The 13,323-nt window shown below is 38.9% G+C and overlaps 2 protein-coding genes across 6 annotated transcripts in view; one reads left to right on the top strand and one right to left on the bottom strand.

Annotated features, from left to right (window-relative positions):
* Positions 1-4,242, top strand: part of CCDC167 (coiled-coil domain containing 167) — a 31,645-nt gene extending 27,403 nt beyond the window's left edge. For all 4 annotated transcript variants that reach the window (XR_012501125.1, XR_012501122.1, XR_012501123.1 and 1 more), the window contains one exon: positions 1,853-4,242. The gene's annotated coding sequence lies outside the window, so the exon portion shown is untranslated. The remainder of the gene's footprint in view (positions 1-1,852) is intronic.
* Positions 1-13,323, bottom strand: part of CMTR1 (cap methyltransferase 1) — a 53,162-nt gene that overhangs the window by 6,751 nt on the left and 33,088 nt on the right. For both annotated transcript variants that reach the window (XM_010948979.3, XM_010948980.3), the window contains exons 14-18: positions 3,550-3,606; positions 2,726-2,783; positions 2,151-2,219; positions 1,051-1,182; positions 45-167 (exon numbers count right to left, since the gene is read on the bottom strand). In XM_010948979.3, the coding sequence (XP_010947281.2) occupies positions 45-167; positions 1,051-1,182; positions 2,151-2,219; positions 2,726-2,783; positions 3,550-3,606 (439 nt within the window). The remainder of the gene's footprint in view (positions 1-44; positions 168-1,050; positions 1,183-2,150; positions 2,220-2,725; positions 2,784-3,549; positions 3,607-13,323) is intronic.

Here is a 13,323-nt window from a genome sequence, read left to right as displayed (position 1 = left end):
TCCCTAGATAGCAGGGTCATAACGTGAGCAGAACCACCTCTGACCTCCCCTTTCAGCTCATGAACAATTTCCACAGAGAGCAGAGTGTCCCGGGGTAGCTCTGTCTTCAGGTCCAGCTTGACCCAGCGGTCTGACTGGCGACCATCCCACGTGTAGATCTGGGACTTCTATGGGCAGAGAGAAAGGGCCAGGTCAGGCAGGCATAGAGATAGAGGGGTGAGAGGCTCAGTTCTCAAAAGGGCTATCAGTTGGTTGCTACAAGCAGATGGGGCCAGGAAATGCCAGAAGGAAATGTCAGGGAGAGATTAGTCAGGTATACTTCAGTGATAATGAATAGTATCCTCCACTGCCTCTGACTCGGTCCTCATGGGAGGGAACAGGCCCAGGGCACCATTCAAGAGGCCAGAGTCCATGATTAGAGGCCCTCAAGAAAGATCCAGCTTGGTGAATTTCTGAAGTGGGTTTGGTGAAGGGTCCAGAGAACAGAGCAAAGAGAGAAAGTAAAAAGAGGAAAAGAGGAAATGTGAGAGCACACAGAGAAAGTGAGGAAGAAGAGAGAATACTGTACAGAAAGACAAGGCAGAGTGGAAAGAAAGAGCAATGAGGACTTTACCCAGTTAAGGCATAGAACCCCCAAGGCTTTCCCTCATCTCACTTTAGACTACAGCAGCAGAGTAAGGATAGGTGGTATCTCTGCAAGACAGGATGACATGAGGTGGTAGTGGTGTTGCAAAGAAATGGCTGCATGGACTCAGGCCAGCTTGGCCTGCTGACCACTCTGCTAGTCTAGGAAGCTCCACATCACAAGAAAAAGGCAGTGTTCCCTTGAGCAATGCACAGAGATGAATAAATGAAAGAATGAATGAATGACGCTTGGCTATGTCAGAGGAAGAAAGGAAATGAAGTTTCAAGAAATACCCTCCCTGGAGTCAAAGCTCATGGTGCCAAGAGAATATGCACTGAGTGTGGCCAGCAGTTGTCCAGATACCCACAGACAGAGAGCAAGGTTCCATCACCCCAAGCTGGGTAGGAAGCCAGCTGCAGACTTACCCCCAGGCCAATGAGGAACTTCTGCTCACTGCCAGATACCATGCAGCGGTAGTCGAGCACTGGGCGGATCTTCTCCAGGGTTTTGGAAGTAAGCAGTGTGGGCTTATAGCTGAAGATGTCAATCTCAGTGCCCTGCAGCCCCAGGTCAGAGAAAACACAGCTGGGTTGGGGGAAGGGACAGGCGCTCAGTACAGGTGCCTGTGTAGGGGGCTGGGAGAAATGAGGGACAGGAAATACATGCTCTCTGAAACATGCCCCCGGCGCTACCTAACCAAGGTTCATGCAACTAACTGGGATCTAATTCTGTCTGCTTGGAGTGTTCCTTTAGGACCTATCAGGAGAGGCTGGGAAAGGAAAGAACACCGAGTCCCCACATACAGATCGATTTACCAGAGCTATAAGGAAATGTCACCAGAATATAAAAAGCCTCCCCGCTTCCCCTTGAATAAAACCGAAGGCAAAGACTCCCAAGCAGTTGGTTTGAGAGCAGTTACGTGGTATCTTCACCCCATTCAGAAAAATTTACACGTGCTATTCTTTTGAGGCCATCATTCTGCAGTTCCTGACCCCACAAAATCAGCACAATGGCCCATGATCTGGGCCAGATTTAAATGAAGCCCAGGGAAAAGTCAGGTGGTAGGAAAACAGAGGCAGAAGAATTCCGAGGACCGCTCACCAGAAATAGAACAGGGAGCCTAGGTTTAGGCAAGCTCCATGGTGGAGCTTCCCCTAGCAGCCCCTCCTGGCCCTCTGACCAGCTCCCCTGTCCAAGATCATCCCATACTTCTTCTCTCCCCTGCAGGTACATCTCACAGATTCCTGAACTTGCCAGGCAGTGATAGCCACCACCATCCTTTAGGTGGCAAGAATGCTGAACACAACACATCTCAGGACAAGAATCGTCAGGCAGCCTGGTGGGCTCTCGGGGAACTCAACACTCTACACCAAAAGTTCCCACCTGTGGTGGTCTCAGCCCAGCCCCTCAGAGCCCAGGTGGTACCGACACAAGCCCCTCGGAGGTCAGGCTTCTGGGGGTCTCAGTAAAACCACATATAATTAGGCCTCTCTAACTTTTTATTTTCACCAGATACCAAACTTGCCTGGATTAGCTCAAAGAACTTAGATTTTGGGTCTGTGGAAGAAGGAGCAACTCGAGCCTGGTCTGGGATCTGAAACAAGATAGCAAAGAGCTTTGGTTTTCAAATGCACTTTTGACCAAGGCTGTGTGTGAGTCTATGGAGGCGAGGGGGTGGGCTCAGACTGGGGAAGAGAAAGTGGCGTGCAACAAAGGAAGATGGAAAGAGGGGGATGGAGGTGGCTAACTGAGTCACTGCTCCCTTTCAGGCCCTGTGGTAGCACACCCCAAAGTCCACTTCCCTTTCTCTGGGGCTCTCTGTGGTCACTTGCTACACAGGGCCACCAGCAGAAAAATTAGGCCTGTTCACTCACCACCCTTGTCCTTTCTGACCCAGCTGCAGGGCTAACCTGGCAGTGAAAAGAACCAGGGAGGTAACTTCCAACAGTGCTGAACCATCCTGCCCTGGAATGCTGTGAGGGTAGGCAGACATTTTCATGTGTGTAGGGGGGACCCTAAGGTGACAGGGCTGGGAGTCGATCCCATTCTTCTCTAAAGCCTCCCTCTCCTGGAGCAACAGTGGGCTGGAAAGACACTCACCCCCCAAAGTCGGAGGCACTCTTTCCGGATCTCTGCCTGCCGAGGCTCACTCAGGGTCCTGGGAAAATGAAGCCAGTAAATGATTTAAGCCTCTAAGAGGTATGGAGCATGCCTCCTGTGCACCCTTCCGAACCCTAGAGAGAGAAGTCCATGTGAATGAACGGGTGTATGCGCACGAGGCCACGTTGCCATTAGCACAGGGTGCTTGTAACACTCACACGGCTCTGCTTCTTGGAGATGGGAGCTCAGATGTACAGAAAATGAGATGACCTCTTCGTCCCACCACAAAGGGAAGGGAGACTACCCTCCTGACCACCCTGGATTCCAGGGTCCCTGCACACCCTTCTTCCAGTTACCCAACAGCACTTGCTGGTTCCCCTCTGTTGTCAGAGGGCACGGCACATTAAGTCCATCTGGGTGGATGTCACTATGCCCCAGAAAGCTGAATAAGCTTATGCTCACCCCCTCCCAGAGGTTTCCCTTGACCAGTCCTACCTCTCCTCTCTAGATCACTCTTCATGTCCCCTGAATATTCTGTTTTCTACTCAGGCTATGCCACCCTACATCCTCTGTAACTTAATAACTTTTTGTGTATCCTTTTCCTGGGTTACTCTTATCTGTCCAAAGACAAGGTAAGCTCTTTGAGGGCAAGGTTCATGCAACATGCTTTCCTGGTGTCCTTCACCGACTACAGCAAAGTATAAGATAAAAGAGTAGACATTTAAACAATGTTTGTAGAAATGAAATAAATAGCTCAGGCAGAGGAACAAAACAAAAAGATCTTCCCTTGAAATAGGTGAATTTTGGAAAGGGGCAACACTCACGTGTCTTGAACAAAGGCACGGATTTTGGCCAGAGCTTTGATCTGCAGGCTACAGTGGCTAGAAGAAAAAAAATAATTTGATCTCAGGATTATCACAAAAGACAGCCAAAGACATGAGGACAGAGTTTAGCCAGAGCACTGGCCATCTATGTTTGGGAGGGGCTTGGAGAGTCAAGAGAATCCCCTTGACAACACCCTAAGGTACAGTTACGTGGGACGTGCTAAAGGCTGAGGGTAAAGCAGAAGAAAGAACTAAGTCAAACCCTCCAGACACTCAGATCCCAAGTCCAGCTAAAGGAGGGTTCTGATCTCATCTTTAAAAATTTGAAAGCAGTTGTGAACTGATTCTACCTAAATAAAGCGACAGTAGAGCCCAGATACAGTTCAACTACACACTAAACTGACTCACCTACACTAATGGCTGCCCTTTCCAGTTTAGTCTCCACAACTCTTTTAAAAAGATACAATGTCTGGCTTTTTATTTAAAAAGTGTAAGATGTGATAGAGGAAGAAAATGTGACCCACTGACAAGATGGGGAAACTGTTCAATAGAACAAGACCCAGAGGTGGTCCAAATGTTGGAATTATCAGACAAGACCTTTAAAATAATTGTGAAAAAGGTATATAACATGTGTAAAAAGATAAAAAACTGTATTTTTAAAAAAGCAAATAAAAATTCTAGAAATGAAAAACATCAGAGATAAAGTTTTATTTATTTTATTGAAGTATAGTTGATTTTTAATATTATATTGGTTTCAGCTATACAACAGTGATTTAAAATTTTTATAGATTATACTCCATTTAAAGGTATTATAAAATACTGGCTATACATCCTTTTAGCTTATATATTTTATATACGGTAGTTTGTACCTCTTAATCCCCTACCCCTATTATCTTAGCACTCCCCTCTCCCCACTGGTAACCACATTTGTTCTCTAAATCCGTGAGTCCATTTCTATTTTGTTATATTCATTCATTTATTTTTTAGATTTCACATATAAGTGACAACATACAGTATTTGTCTTTGACTGATTTCACTAAGGTTCATCACTCCAGATCCATCCATATTGTTGCAATGGCAGGGTTTCATTCTTTTTTATGGCTGAGTAATATTCCATTGTATATATGTACCACATATTCTTTATCCATTCAACTGCTGATAGATACTTAGGTTTCTTCCGTATCTTGGCTATTGCAGATAATGTTGCTATGAACATTGGGGTGCACGTATCTTTTCAAATTAGTATTTTTGTTTTTTTCAGTTATGTTCCTAGGAGTGGAATTGCTGGATCACATGGTAGTTCTATTTCCAGTTTTTTGAGGGACCACCATACTGTTTTCCACAGTAGCTGCACCAATTTACATTCCCACCAGCAGTGTACTAGGGTTTCCTTTCCTCCACATCCTCACCAACACTTGCTACTTGTAGACTTTTTGACAATGGCCTTTCTGACAGGTGTGAGGTCATTTCACTGAGGTTTTGATTTGCATTTCTCTGATGATTAGTGATGTTGAACATCTTTTTATATGCTTCTTGGCTGTGTATCTTCTTTGGATAAATGTCTATTCAAGTCTTCTGCCCATTCTTCAATTGAGTTAATTGTTTTTTTTGATATTGAGTTATATGAGCTGCTAGTATATTTTGGATATTAACCCTTTATCAGTCATATCACTTACAAATATCTTCTCTTCTCCCATTCAGTAGGTTGTCTTTTCATCTTGTTGGATTCCTTTGCTGTGCAAAAGCTTTTAAGTTTAATTAAGTCCCATTTCTTTACATTTGTTTTTGCTTCCTTTGCCTTAGAAGACTTAACCCCCCACCCAAATTTCTACAATTTATGTCAGAGTGTTCTGCCTAAGTTTTCTTCTAGTTTTATGGTTTCCAGTCTTACATTTAGATCTTTAATCCATTTTGCATTTATTTTTGTATATGGTGTGAGAAAATGTTCTAATTTCATTCATTTACATGTAGCTGACCAGTTTTCTCAGCACCACTTACTGAAGAGACTGTCTTTTCTCCATTGTATATTCTTGCCTCCTTTGTCATAGATTAACTGACAAAAGATAAAGAGAAAATCTTGAAAGCCGTCAGAGGAAAAAGGACACATGATATACAAAGAAACAATGATAAGAATAATGGCTGACTTCTCACCAGAAACAAGAAAGGCAGAGAACAGTGGAACAGTATCTTTAAAGTGCCTAAAGAAAAATACCTCAAATACTAAATCCAATTAAAATATCCTTCAAAAGAGAAATGAATAATTTTCAAAAGTCAAAAGCTAAAGGAATTATTCTCCAGCAGACTTGTACTTAAAAAGTAGGCAAAAAGAAATTCTTCAGGCCAAAGGGAAATGATTCCAAATAGAAACCTGGTTCTGCAGGAAGGAATGAAGAACGCCAGAATGGGTAAATATGTCAGTAAATATCAAGGACATTAAAAAAAAATTAGATGTACATATGTAGGGTGTGTATCTTTAAATCTCTTGAAAAGACCATAGACTGTTTAAAATTTAAATTAAAAGAATTAGATGTACATATATGTGTGTATTTTTAAATCTCCTGAAGATTATAGACTGTTTACAACTAAAATAACAGCAATGTAACATAAGGATTATAGAAAACAAGAACACAACGGCAGGAGTACTATAAACACGTTTACTGTAGTAAGTTTCTTACATTGTTATAAAGCAGAATACTTTTCATGGTAAACTGTAATAAAGATGCATTCTGTAAGCTCTAGAGCAACAACTTAAAAAACACAAAAGGAATAAAAAAGAAGAAGCCCAAGGAGATAAAAATACTGAATTTGCCACCCAAAAAAGGAAGGAAAGAAGGAAGGAACAGAAAAACAAAGACAGGAAAAACAGAAATCAAACAACCAAGATAAAGTATTTAAACCCAAACGTATCAATACTTACATTCCATGTAAGTGTACTGAACACCCCAAATAAAAGGCAGAGACTATCACACTGGACAAAAAGGTAAGAGCCAACCATATGTTATTTACAAAGACAAAGACAGGTGGAAAATAAAAAGACATAAAAAGATAAGCCGTGCTGATGTAGCTATATTAATATCAAAGTAGACTGCAAGACAAAGAGTATTACTAGAGATAAAGAAGGATATTTCATAATGACAAAAGATCAATTCATTAAGAAGACAAAACAGGGGGAGGGTGTAGCTCAGTGGCAGAGTGTATGTTTAACATGCGTGAGGTCCTGGGATCAATCCCTAGTACCTCTGTTAAAATAAAACTAACAAATAAATTAAATAAACCTAATTACCTCCCCCCCAAAAACATTTTTTAAAAAAGACAAAACAATCTTAAATGTGCATGTGTCTAATAACAAAAATCCTAAATATATGAAGTAAAAATTAATAAAATTGAAGAAAGACAAATCAACAATCATAGTTGAAGACTTTAACAGCCCTCTTTTAGTGACTGACAGAATAAGAAGTAAAAAAATATCATCTAGATATAGACAATTTGAAAAACACTATGAACCAACTTGACCAAGTTAACATTTATAGAACATTACAGTCAACAGCCACAGTTGGAATACTTGCCAAGACAGATCATATGTTGGGGTCATAAAAAAAACTCAATAAATTTCAAAGGATCAAAATCATACAGAGTATATTCTGAGTACAGGGGGACTAAATCTAATAGTTATCTTGAAAATCCCAAACTATCTAGATATTAAAAACCACATATCTACATAAACCATGAATCAAAGGACAAATCATAAGGAAAACTTTCAAAATATTTCGAACCAAATAATAATAAAAAGATAACATATCAAAATGTGGGAGATTCAACTAAAACAGTCCTTAAAGAAAAATATATAGCATTTAAATATATATGAATACATATATATTTATTTAAATGCTATAAATAAATAAATGAAATTAAATAAATAAAAGCAAATTACTATGTCCTTTATTCTCCTTACTTTGGATTTGCTCTTCTTTTCTAGCTTCTTTGATTTTAGACCCTTTCTTCTTTATATGTATTAAATAAATATAAAGAAAAGGCCTTACATATATATGTTAAAGAGAGATTAATAAAGGAAAATTTATAGTATTTAAATAGAGATATTTTAACCAGACAAAAACTTCAAAAGAATACAGATGTAGAGATTAATACCCCTCATGAACACAGACACAAAACTTCCTAATAAAATATTAGTAAATCAAATTTAGGAATATTTAAGAGTGATACTTATGACCAACTGGAGTTTATCAAAAAATTCAAGATTTGTTTATCATCTGAAAATTATTCAATGTACTGTATTAAAGGAATAAAGAAGAAAAATAATATAATAATTTCCATAGGTGCAGAAAAAGTACTTGACAAAATTAAACATCCATTTATAATAAAAACTCCCAGCAAACTAGGAACAGAAGAAAACTCTGTCAATCTGATAAAGGATATCAACAAAAAACCTGCCTCCAGTTAACATCATATTTAATGGTCAAACACTTCATATGTAAAATCAAGAACAAGGCAGAGATGTCTGCTTTCACTACTTCAATTCAGCATCATACTGGAGGAACCAGTCAGTGCAATCAAGCAAGAAAAAAACCGAACTACTTTTTTTGATCCATATGATCCACCAATTCTACCTCTGGGTATTTATCCAAAAGAACTGAAATTAGGATCTCAAAAAGATATGAGCACCCCTATATTCACTGCAGCACTATCCACAATAACCAAGATTTGGAAACAACCTAAATGTCCATTGACAGATGAATGGATAAAGAAAATGTAGTATATACATACAAAGGAATATTATTCAGACTTTAAAAAAAAGAAATTCTGGAATATGCAACAAGAATGAACTTTGAGGACACCATGCTAAAATAACCCTGTAACAAAAAGACAAATACTGCATTGTATTATACAAGGTAACTAAAATAGTGAAACTCATAGAATCAAAGAGTGAATGATGGCTGCTAAGGGCTGGAGAGAGGGGAACATGTAGGAGTTACTTAAATCAATGAGCATAACATTTCATTTAAGCAAGATGAATTAAGTTCTAGAGATCTGCTGTACAGCGTAGTAACTATAGTCAACAATACTATATTGTACACTTAAAATTTTGTTAAGAGGGTCTATCTCATGTTAAGAACTCTTACCACACATGCACACACACAAAAAAATACAGTTGACCCTTGAACAACACCAGTTTGAACTGTGCAGACCCACTTACATGTAGAGTTATTCAATAAATACATATAGTAATACACAATCCATGGTTGGTTGAATCTACAGATGCAGAACCATGGATACAGAGGGCCAATTATGGGATGTGAGCATCCATGGATTTTGGTATCTGTGGCGGGTTCTGAAACAAATACCCCATGGATACTGAGAGATGACTGTAATTTTTAAAAGGCATACAAATTAGAGAGGAAAGCATAAAATTGTTTATTTGCAGAAAATACATGGTTATATATGTAAAAAAATCTTAAAGGAATCTACCAAACTACTGGAACTAATAAGTAAATTAAGCTTTCACACAAAATACATCATCAGTATACATAAATCAATTGTATTTCCATATACTAGCAATGAACATTAAAAAAGGAAATTTTTAAAATACCATTTACAACAGCATCCAGACCCATAAAATTCTCAGAAATAAATTTAACAAAAGATGTGAAAGACCTCTATACTGGAAAAGTATAAAACTGCTGAGAGATATTAAAAAGCCTAAATAAATGGACTTTTTTTGTTCATCGATGGGAAGATTTAATATCTTTAAGATGTCAATTCTCCCCAAACTGACCTTTAAATGTAAACTCCACCAAAACTCCAGCAGGCCTACTGCAGAAATTAACAAGCTGATTCTAAAACTTGTATAGAAGTACAAAAAAACAAACAACCCCCTCCCCAAAAACCCCTAGACTAGCCAATATAGTCTTGAAAAAGAAGAACAAAGATGGAGAACATACACTATCTGATCTCAAGATAACTTTTTTTAAGGTATACTCATCAAGAGAACATAAAAAAGGATAGACAAACAGATTAATGGAACAGAACAGAGTGCCCTGGATAAATACCACACATACACAGTCAAATAATTTTCAACAAGGGTGCCAAAGCAATTAAATGGAAAAGTATTTTCAACAAATGGTGCTAGAAAAACTGGGTATCTATAAGGGAGAAAAGAACTTCGACCACTATATCACACCACACACAATTAATTTCAGGTGGACTACTGACCTAAACCTATAAGCTAAAACTATAAAACTTCTAGATGAAAACAGGAGAATATTTTCATGACTTTAGAATAAGTGAAGTTTTTTTTTAGAAAGGAAACAAAAATCAACAAAAAAAAAATTGATAAACTGGATTTCAGCATCAAAATTTAAAACTTCTAGGCAATCAAATTGAAAAGGAAGAAATAAAATCATCTCAGTTCATAGATGACATGATTTTTTATGAAAAACCCTGAAGATTTCACAAAAGCTGTTATAACTAAGAATCAAATTCAGCCAACTTGCAAGACACAAAATCAATAGGCAAAAATTGGTCACATTCTATACACTAGCAACGAACAATCTGAAAATGAAATGAACAATTCCATCTACAATAGCATCACAAAGAACAAAATACTAAGGAATAAATTAAATCAAGTAAGTGAAAGACTTGTACACTGAAAGCTACAAAACACTGCTGAAGGAAACAAAGAGAGGCATTAAATAAATGGAAGGACATTCTGTGTTCATGGTTTAGAAGACTTAATATTGTTAACGTGACAATACTACCCAAATCTATCTACAGATTCAAAGCAAATGCTATCAAAATCCCAATGGCAGTTTTTTCAGAAATAGAGAAACCCATCCTAAAATTTATATGGAAACTCAGGGGACCCCAAATAGCCAAAACAATGTTGCAAATGAAGAACAAAGCTGAAGGTCTCATATATCCTCATTTCAAAAAAACTTACTACAACAGTACAGTAAAGCAGTGTGATACCAGCATAAAGTCCAATGGAAGACAATAGCGAGCTCAGGAAAAAACTCTCTCATATATGATCTAATGATTTTCAACAAGAGTGCCAAGACCATTCTGTGGGGAAAGGATTTTTTTTCAACAAATGGTGCTGAGGAAACTGGGTATCTACATACAAAAGAATGAAGTTAGATCTTACTTCACACTGTCTATAAAAATAACTCAAAGACCTAAACATAAGACCTAAAACTATAAAACTCTTAGAAGAAAACACAGCACAGAGGAAAACTTTATGACACTGGATTTAGCAATGACTTCTTGAATGACACCAGAAGCAAAGGCAATAAAAGAAAAAATAGATAAACTAGACTACATCAAAACTTAAAATTTCTGTGCATCAAAGAACACAATCAATTCAGTTAAAAAAAAAAACCCACAGAATGGGTGAAAATATTTTCAAATCAAAAGTCTGATTAAGGGATTAATACCCAGAATGTATAACGAACTCCTATAATGCAACAACAAAAATCAAACAAACCAACTTAAAAATGGGCAAAGGGAGGTGTGGCCCAGATGGTAGAGTAAGATCCTGAGCTTATCTCCTCCCATGGGCATACCAAAATTATAACTATTACAGAGCAGCTATCTATGAGAACAACCTGAAGACAAGCAGAAAAGATTTCCCAGGTATAAAGAAGGTGGCACAATGAGATGGGTAGGAGGAGTGGAAATGTGGTATAGTCAAGACTTGTAGGTGACCTACAAAAGGGAGGTTAATTTCAACTGCAGAGGCTCTCCCCAAGGACTGGGGCATCCAAGCCCCAGATTGGGCTCCCCAGCCTAGGCACTCTATACCAGGAAAATGAGCCCCCATAATATTTGGCTTCGAGGACCAGGAGGGCTGGCTTACAAGAGAGCTGGAGGGCTATAGTAAATAGAGACTGCTCTTAAAGGGTGCATGCAAATTCTCACACACTCCCAAGTCCTACCACTCAAGCAGTAATTTTAAAGAAGCCTCACCTGACACCCACTTGATGATCTTGGAAAGCCTCCCAGGGCGACAGAAGGCCACTGGGACTCCCCCTGGGGACACAGATGCTGGCAGCAGCCATTTTGGGGGAGCTTGTTCTACCAGAGGACACTGGTGCAGGCAAGTGCCATTTTGGTGTCCCTGTACCTATTAGTGCTGGGGGCTTACCTGTCAATAATGGGCCAGCTCCAGTCCCAAGACCCCCCACACCCTCAGACAGCTTCCCCAGGACTCAGCCCGACCCATCAGAAGGTTGGCACCAGCCCCAAGACCCTCCTGGGACTGGCAGCCAGCCACAATGGGACCCACCCCACCTACTAGGTGGCTAGCAACCACCACACAAGGCAGGGCCTGGCAGCCAACTGGGTAAGGGGCCAACCCTGCCTACCAGCATGCCCACAATAGTCAACCATGCCACAACAGAAGCACCCACGCAGCCATACCCCTAGAGCCCATAGCTCTGGTAACCAGAGAGATGTGTACTGCTGGGTCCCATAGGACATCTATATAAAGTCACTTCTCCATGACAGGGAAATGTCACCAACCTATCTAATACACAGAAATAAACACAGAGAATTAGGCAAAATGAGGAGACAGAGGAATATATTCCAAATGAAGGCACAAGAAAAAAAAAACCCAGAAGATTTAAGAGAGGCAGAGATAAGTAACACAATAATAGTACGAAACACCTCACTTCCATCAATGGACAGATCATCCAGAAAGAAAATCAATCAGGAAACACTGGCCTTAAGTGACACATTAGACCAGACTGACTTAGTAAATATTTATAGAACATTCTATCCAAAAGCAGTAGAATACACATTATTTTCAATGACAGATGGAACACTTGCCAGGATAGATCACATGCTAGGCCACAAAACAAGTCTCAATAAACTTACAAAGACTGAAATCATATCAAGCATCTTTTCCAACCACAAGGTATAAGACTGGAAATCAACTACAAGGGGAAAAACCTGCAAAAACCACAAACACACAGAGGCTAAACAGTATCTACTAAACAACTTATGGGTCACTGAAGAAATCAAAGAGGAAATCAAAAAATACCTAGAGACAAATGAAAATGAAAACATAGTAATCTAAAATCTATGGGACACAGCAAAAGCAGTTCTAAGGGGGAAGTTTATAGCAATACAAGCCTACCTCAAGAAACAAGAAAAATATCAAACCATCTATCCTTACACCTCCTTTGGGAAGTAGAGAAAGAAGAAAAACAAAACCTGAAGTTAGTAGAAGGAAACAAAGATCAGAGCAGAAAGAAATGAAATAGAGACTAAATAAAACAATAGGAAAGACCAATGAAACTAAGAGCTGGTTCTTTGAAAAGATAAATAAAATCAGAAATGACAGAGAAATCACAACCAATACCACAGAACTGTAGAGGATCATAAAAAATTACTACAATTACATGGACAACCCAGGAGAAATGAATAAGTTCCTAGAAACATACAATCTCCTAAGACTGAATTCAGAAATAGAAAATATGAACAGAGTGATTACCAATGACAAAACTGAATGAGTAAAAACAAACAAATTTCCAACAAACAAAAGTTCAGGACCAGCCAGCTTCTCGGGTGAATTCTAGCAAACATTTAAAGAAGAGTTAACACCTACCCTTCTCAAACTACTCTAAAAAACTGAAGAGAAAGGAATGTTTCTGAACTCATTCTACTAGGCCAGTATCAACCTCATACCAAAACCAAAGTTTCCACCAAAAAAAGAAAATTACAGGCCAAATATCACTGATAAACACAGACACAAAAATC

This window comes from Camelus bactrianus, chromosome 20 (genome assembly GCF_048773025.1).
Source record: "Camelus bactrianus isolate YW-2024 breed Bactrian camel chromosome 20, ASM4877302v1, whole genome shotgun sequence".
NCBI lineage: Eukaryota > Metazoa > Chordata > Mammalia > Artiodactyla > Camelidae > Camelus > Camelus bactrianus.
Note: the sequence above shows the minus strand (reverse complement) of the source record. Positions and strands in the feature narration are given on the sequence as shown.